At 32.7% G+C, this 8,350-nt stretch overlaps 1 protein-coding gene across 1 annotated transcript; it reads right to left on the bottom strand.

Moving 5' to 3' along the window:
* Positions 1-4,371: 4,371 nt before the first annotated feature.
* Positions 4,372-4,860, bottom strand: LOC141695659 (uncharacterized). Its single transcript, XM_074499889.1, has one exon. The coding sequence runs from the start codon at positions 4,858-4,860 to the stop codon at positions 4,372-4,374; it is 489 nt and encodes a 162-aa protein (XP_074355990.1).
* Between the last annotated feature and the right edge of the window lie 3,490 nt (positions 4,861-8,350).

The following is an 8,350-nucleotide window of genomic DNA, read 5'->3' as shown; positions in this document are numbered from 1 at the left end:
ATTCTTTTTATCTAGTGATCGAACAACCATTGGAGAGCTAAATGGATGTGATTTATCCATGTAAAAATATTTTAAGACTTTTTCTGTATATGCTGACTGATGCACAAAAACTCCATCTCGTAGATGCTCTATTTGTAGCCCAAGGCAAATTTTTGTTTTCCCAAGATCCTTCATTTCGAACTCTGCTTTGAGATAATCCACTATTTTCTGAAACTCGTCAGGAGTTCCAATAATATTTCTGTCATCAACATACATAACAACTATAGCAAATTAAGGTCTTGCTTTCTTTATAAAAACACATGGACAAATAGGGTCATTCTTGTATTGTTCCCTTAACAAATATTCACCTTATCTTTTATACCACATTCGACCAGATTGTTTTAATCTATATATGGATCTCTGCAATTTAATCGAGTAAAGATTTCAAGAATGTGATTTTGATGCTTCAGACATTTGAAATCCTTCAGGGATCTTCATATAAATATCTTTCTCAAGGGAACCGTACAAGTATGCTGTCACAACTTCCATCAATCGCATTTTTAATTTTTCAATGACTACCAAACTAATAAGATAACGAAACATTGTTCATCCATCACGGGAGAATAAGTCTCCTCATAATCAATACCCGGTCTTTGTGAAAATCCTTGAGCAACTAAACATATTTTGTATCTTACAACTTCATTTTTGTCATTTCTTTTCATTACAAATACCCATGTATAACCAACGGGTTTAGTCCCTTCTGGGGTTCGGACTACAAGTCCAAAAATATTATGTTTATTAAGTTAGCTCAATTCCTTTTCAATTTCATCTTTTCATTTTGGCCAATCTTTCAGACATCGACATTCATCGACGGATTTTGGTTCAAGATCTTCAGGATCCATCATTATATCAAACGCTACATTATATGTGAAATGTTCGATGATGGCAGTATTATTTCGGTTCCATCTTTTTCCCGTAACAATATAATTTATCCAGATTTTTTCAATATTAATATTTTCAAGTACCTGTTCCTCTTCAGGAGTATCTTCTGTCATGTCACGGGTCTCTTCTAAAGTCTGTGCTGGAGATTTTATTTCCTCTACTTGGGCATCTTGAGTGTTTGCTCCTTTTCTTTTTCGAGGATTTTCATCTTTAGATCCCATTGGTCTACCCCTTTTTAAGCAAGGTTTTGACTCATTTGCCTTGATAATTTGTCCTTCCGGGACTTATATTTTTGCAGGAGCATTTACAACTGGAATATGTGATTTTGTTACTCTATTGATGTCGGCGAATGCATCAGGTAGCTGATTTGCTACACCTTGTCAATGAATTTCTTTTGTACTTCTAAGTCGCACTAACCTGTGCGAGGATCAAAAGTATTCAATGAAGATGCATTTCATGAAATTTCTCTTTCCAACCGTCTATTTTTTCCCCCTAATTTCGGGAGTATTTTATTTTCTCTCCATAATTTTGGAAATATATTTTCATCAAAATGACAATCTCCAAACCTTGTAGTGAATATATCGCCTATCATTGGTTCTAGATATTTAATTATTAAGGGAAATTCAAAACCAACATATATTCCCAATTTTATTTGGGGACCCATCTTTGTACGTTGTGGCGGAGCAATTGGGACATATATCGCACACCCAAAATTTCTAAGATAAAAAAATATCAGGTTCTCTTCCACAGACCAAATGTAAGAGAGAAAATTTTTGATAACTTGTAGGTCTGATGCGTACAAGTGTTGCTGCATGTAAAATAGCATGCTCTCAGACTGTAAGAGGGAGATTGTGTTAGTCGCTAAAACACGCGCTAAAATTCACGCAAGTATACGCGTTCGCAAGTAATATAGAATAAATTCTAGTTCATTCCCAAAGGAATAGGTTTAGGTTAATTTCAATCAATATATTTATGCAACACTATTATGGTTATTATCCAATACTAAGACGAGTAACAAATTGTGGTTGTTTATACTAAGATTAACTAAGAGATTATACTAAAGAACATAAACTAAGATATTAAAGAGAATTGAATAATATATGACACAAACATGGGATTCTAACTTCATTAAATACTTCATTCAATAGTCTTTTCGTTCTTAATCTTAACATGTAATGGTGATGACACTAATTAGATAACACAAAACTGATAAACGCCAACTTTCGTTGTACAAATACCATACTACTAGACATCCACAAAAGAGATAGAAGATGAATAGACACCAATTATATTGAGACCCTATATGTCTATAGAGTTTGACAACATAACGATTTAATGCACAAGTTATCCCTCATGAGTACATAGGGCAAGTAAGATGGTTAAAATTATCTATGAATCATGCATAATGAATACATGAACCTATGCTAGCATGTCAAGTTCTAAACCCTTAAATTTACTTTCGTTTCATTAAAGATTAACACACTATCTTATAAGTTCGCGACGCTCACAAGACGAATAAGCGCAACCAAAACTAGATTATCATACAATCATCACACACTAAGGCATCGAAACAAATTAACTAAAGAAATCCATAAATAAATCCGTTAGAACCCCACGATAACGATTAGCGCATAATCGGAATCATCATCAACGTGGGTTCCGATGAAAGCATGGTATAATAAACGTATTCTTTATACTTAATAAAACCAAGTACGAAACAAAAGTAAAGGTTAAAGAATAAGAAAACTAGCATCCAAAGTTACAACTTAAAACAAAGAATCACAATAATAAACTAGATCTTCTTCGTCTTGGTTGAATTATGCTCTACGTTCTTCTTACGCTTTTTCCTTAGCTCTGGTACGTCTCCTCATGAAAAACGAGCTTTATTTATGTATATATATGCTGTAGAATTAACCAGGGGTTTAAATTCTCAAAATCCCAATAGAAACAGAATTTTGTCACCCCGACCTGGCGCAGGCGCGCGCTGCTTCAGCACGGGCGTGCTGAGTTTCTGCTTCTTGGGCGCGGGCGCGGGCGTGTGCTACTTCAGCGTGGTCGCGCGGTCCTTATGGATAAAATTTTGATATCTTTTCTTCTTGTTGATTTGAGATGGTCTTTTCACGAGACTTTATTCTAGACACCATCCTAACGCCAAATTATCACTAAAACCATGCTAATTCACGTGATTACCTGAAAAATGCCTACAATGCAAAAACACTACAAAATACGTCAAAAATACTAACTTGAGTACAAAACACTAATTCAAAGCTTTACGGAGCGTAATAAAGTGTCATAAATGCCACTCAACAGATTGATTTTCATAATCAATGGTCTAGCAATTAGTTTGAGTCGTTTAATAAACGATTCTACAAGAGCATTTTGTATATGAACATGAGCGACATGATGTTCAACATGTATGCCCACTGATGCACAAAACTCATTAAAAGATTTTGATGTAAATTCACCAGCATTATCTAACCGGATTGTTCCAATATTATAATACAAAAATTGTGCTGTTAATCATATTATTTGCGCAAGTAATCTCGCAAACGCCAGGTTTTGAGATGATAATAAGCACACATGTGACCACCTTGTTGATGCATCAATCAATACCATAAAATATTTAAATGGTCCACATGATGGGTGAATGGGTCCACATATATCACCTTGTGTTTTTTCTTAAAAATTAGGAGATTCTGTGCCAATTTTTGCCAAAGAAGGCCCGATAATTAATTTTCCTTCAGAACAAGCAACACAAGAAAATTCATTAGAAAAATCTTTTGGTTTTTCAATGGATGCCCATTTGAATTCTCAATAATTTTTCGTATCATGATTGATCCAGGATGTCCCAGTCGGTCATGCTAAATAATAAATTATTAGTAAACTTCTGGTTTACTATGGCATTAACCTCAACATTTCGGATAACTGTATAGTACAATCCCGAACTAAAAGCAGGTAATTTTTCTTTAACACATTTGTTACCCAAAACGATGCTTGTGATGTAAAGAAATTCTTTGTTTTCTCTATTAATTGTTTCAATATGATATCCATTTCTACGGATATCTATAAAACTTAATAGATTTCTCTGTGATTTTGGAGAGAACAATGCATCTTCTAAAATAAATTTTGTTCCTTCGGGTAATAATATAATAACTCTTCCGGAGCCTTCGATCAATTTTATACTTCCAGAATTCGTGCAAACATTGCCTTCATGCTTTTTTAAAGAGATGAAATATTTTTTATTTGTAAGAATTGTGCGAGTAGTTGCACTATCTACAAGACAAATGTCTTTCTCTTTTATTATAAATCCAATACAAGAATGAGAAACATCCATGTTGCTTCAATAATAGATAAATATATAATTAGTAATAATCATATTCATCATAAAGACATATAGTCATAATATTAGCATATGCGAATAATTGTCACAGATAAGGTAAACAAGTACAATTATTTATTATCTGGAGCAGTGGTGTCATCAGGAGTCTTATAAAAATTAGCTGTATCCAGATATGTCATTTTAAGAAGATTTTCTGCATGTTCTTTTTCTTCGAACACCAAATTTGTTTCGATGTTCTTGCCTTTATCCTTTAGGGAGGCTTGATAAAAATCAACGAAATATTTTGGCATACGACAGGTACGCGACCAATGGCACTTCATTCCACATCTATAACATTCATTTTCAATGTTCTTTTTCTTTTTCTCCTTGTTCATATTTTTCACCAACTTCTGGTTGGAATTGGACTTATTGAACTTAAAAGAAGGATGCTTTTGGACTTGAGAACCACGACCATATGCTCCATTTCCATGACCATAACCACGCCCACAGCCACAATTACCATCTCGTCCACCACCTCGACCACGCCCATAATTATATGTCACCACATTCGTTTCAGGGAAAGGGCTAGATCCAGTTGGGCGAGACTCATGATTCTTCATCAAAAGCTTATTATTTTGTTCAGCAACAAAAAATAAGAAATTAAATTTGAATATTTTGTAAAACCTTTTTCACGATATTGTTGCTAGAGAAGTACATTTGAGGCATGAAAAGTTGAGTAAGTCTTTTCTAATGTATTCTCATCAGTGATTTTTTCACCGCATAGTTTTAGTTGAGAAGTTATTTTAAAAAATGCAGAATTATATTCACTGACGGTTTTAAAATCTTGTAGCCTCAAATGCATCCAATCATAGCGAGCTTTTGGTAGAATTAAAGTCTTTTGGTGATCATATCCATCTTTTAAAATTTTCCACAAATCAAGTGAATTTTTAACTGTAAGATATTTAGTTTTAACTCCTTCATGGAGATGACATCGTAGAAAGATCATAATCTTTGCACGATTTGATTTAGATTCCTTATTCCCCTCTTTGATTGTATCTCCAAGATCTTGTGTGGCTAAATGGATTTTGATATCCAATATCCACATTAAATAATTTTTTTCTGTAATATCAAAAGCCTCAAATCCAAGTTTGGTAAAATTCAAAATTTTTATAAACTTAAGCTTGAATGAAATACGAGAGAGACGATGACTGATTGAATATAAATGATAAACTACTTCTGCCGTTGCCTTCGAAATCTTTATGTAAACTAACCTCCTCCCAAAGTTATAATCATACAAGTAATATCGTGCTCATAACGTGTTAGAAATATATTTAAATATATAATAGATAGAACATGTGTTGAAAGAGAGATATATATTTCTTTCTAGTGTGTTTACAAGAGAGATCATGAACCCTTTATATAGGCTCTCTACAAGTGAGTTACAAGGACTCGAAAAGCCAAGAGTCATAGGTTACATGAACTTAGAAAAAGTCAAGAGATTTTGTTCTAGAAAACTCCTGGACATTCATATTACAACACAATCCAAATTATGGCTACTGTTTGGCAAGTTTTTAACTACTTCATATCTTGCATAAGCAGAAAGTTGACCGGGTGACACTTTCACCATTTCATCCAACTTATGTCGTCTTGTATAATTAATTATAATTAATTCTCTTTAATGTATTATGTTTGATTACAATAATAATATTACTTTAGTGTATTCATTACTTTACCGGAAATAAAATACACTATATTTATTGGAATCGGAGAAAAAAGTTATTTAATAAGTTTATTATTTTATCGATTATTATTTCATCGAGATTCAACTGTATAATCAGCCTTTTCTTCGTGATGTATCAAAAATTTTTCTTAATCTTCTGATCGTAGATTTTGTGCAATATCTTTTATTTTATTTTAAATTCATATTTTATATAATTCAATTTTTTAAAAGCCCATGATTTCATTTCCTCTCATTTCAAAAAAGTTGTTAATTAATTTTTTTTCTTTTAATTTTTTATTTATTGTATTAAAATTATTATATTAATTTTATAAAAAAATTAAACTTATAAGTTCTAATTTACCAAACACATCACCAACATATTAGTACAATTATCCAAACACCTAAATAACTTATAAGTAATAATTTACATATCACTTAAATGACACTTTTTGACTTTAAGTTATAAGTTATTTGTTTTAAGATATCCCAAATAGACCCAATGATTCATTTGGTTTTACGATAAATTGATCGGCATATACTTTTTATTATGAATGATAAGTTCAAATTTTTAAACTATATTTTAACCATGAACTTATAAATAAATAAATAAATATATATATATATATATGTTTCAAGTATATTTTTTTATAAGTATTATTTGTAAATATGTATACATATAAATATATATATGTAAATATATAATAAAAATAAGATTTGTCGGGCTTAAGGAAATAGGGGTGTTAGATATATTTGATAATGTCATGGCTAATATGTTTTATGTTTAGATTTCAGATCTTATTTGAACAGAACAAATCAGTACTTAACTGATCAGTACTTATACTGGAAGTCAGAACTTAAGGGATATCAGTACTTATGTTATCAGGAGATAGATATCAGAACTTAAGTGCTGAAGGACGATCAGATAAGGACAGTAGCTGATTAAAGTTAAGAAGATCAAGATAAACATAAGAAGAGATATGCATGAAGAAGGAATTCCGTGAAGAATGGAATACTTGGAATAGAAGATACCTGATTGATATATTTTAGGAAGCAGAATTATATTCCATATCAATTAGCGAATATCTTGTAACTGTGTAGTATATAAACACAGACATAGGGTTTACACTATAAGTGTTATCATTATCGAGAATATTATTTAATATAACCCTAGCAGCTCTCGTGATATTTTGTTCATCACTGAGAGATAACAGTTCCAGATTGTAACAGAGTTTATTGTTTAAATAAAGTTTGTTTTCTGTTACATAAGTTCTTGAAGTTTGATTTGATTGTAATAAACACTGTATTCACCCCCTCTACAGTGAAAGTGTGACCTAACAAGTGGTATCAGAGCTATCTGTTAACACACATACAGTTAAAGATCCAAACACAATCATGTCTGACACAGAAACTCCAACTAAGCCTACCAAAACTGAGGAATCATCAAAGACATCAACTCAGAGTCGATATGAGACTATCAGAGTTCCCATATTGAGACCATCTGAATATCCCATATGGAAGGTAAGGATGACCATGTTTCTGGAAGCAACAGATCCAGAATACCTTGATAGAATCAAGGAAGGGCCTCACAAACCTACCAAGCTCGCTGTTGTAGTTGCAGGTGAAGCAGCAATGACCGTACCAAAGGAAAAGAATGATTACACTGCTGAAGATATAGCATCTATTGCTAAGGATGCCAAGGTACGTCACTTATTGCATAGTGCCATTGATAATGTAATGTCAAACAGGGTAATCAACTGCAAGACTGCTAAGGAGATATGGGATGCACTGGAGACAAGGTGTCAAGGAACTGAAACAGTTAAGAAGAACAGGAAGACAATACTCACTCAAGAGTATGAACACTTTGACTCTAGGACTAATGAGTCATTGACTGATGTATATGATAGATTTGTCAAACTCTTGAATGACTTGTCATTAGTAAATAAGGAGTATGATCTTGAAGATACAAACCTCAAATTCCTGTTAGCTCTTCCTGAATGTTAGGATTTGAAGGCAACAACAATAAGAGACAACTACAATCTTGATGAAACAACTCTTGATGAAATCTATGGAATGCTCAAGACTCATGAACTTGAGATGGAACAAAGAAGCAAGAGGAAAGGAGGAAAGTCAAGGACAGTTGCTCTCAAGGTTGAAGAGGAATCCCCCAAACCACCTTCCTCAAAGAAAGATAAGGGTAAAACTCTTATCATAAAATCTCTAAAAACTGAGTTAGAAAAGGAGAGAGAGATTATTAGAACTTGGACTAACTCTGGCAAAACAACTCAAAATTTGCTAAGCAGTGGAAACTGGAAAGAGGGCTTAGGCTATGGAGAAAATAAAAAAGGAACTGTAGAAATTAAGCCTGTTGATAAGCAAAAGCCGAAGTTAAA

Source organism: Apium graveolens, chromosome 11 (genome assembly GCF_009905375.1).
Source record: "Apium graveolens cultivar Ventura chromosome 11, ASM990537v1, whole genome shotgun sequence".
Taxonomy (NCBI): domain Eukaryota; kingdom Viridiplantae; phylum Streptophyta; class Magnoliopsida; order Apiales; family Apiaceae; genus Apium; species Apium graveolens.
Note: the sequence above shows the minus strand (reverse complement) of the source record. Positions and strands in the feature narration are given on the sequence as shown.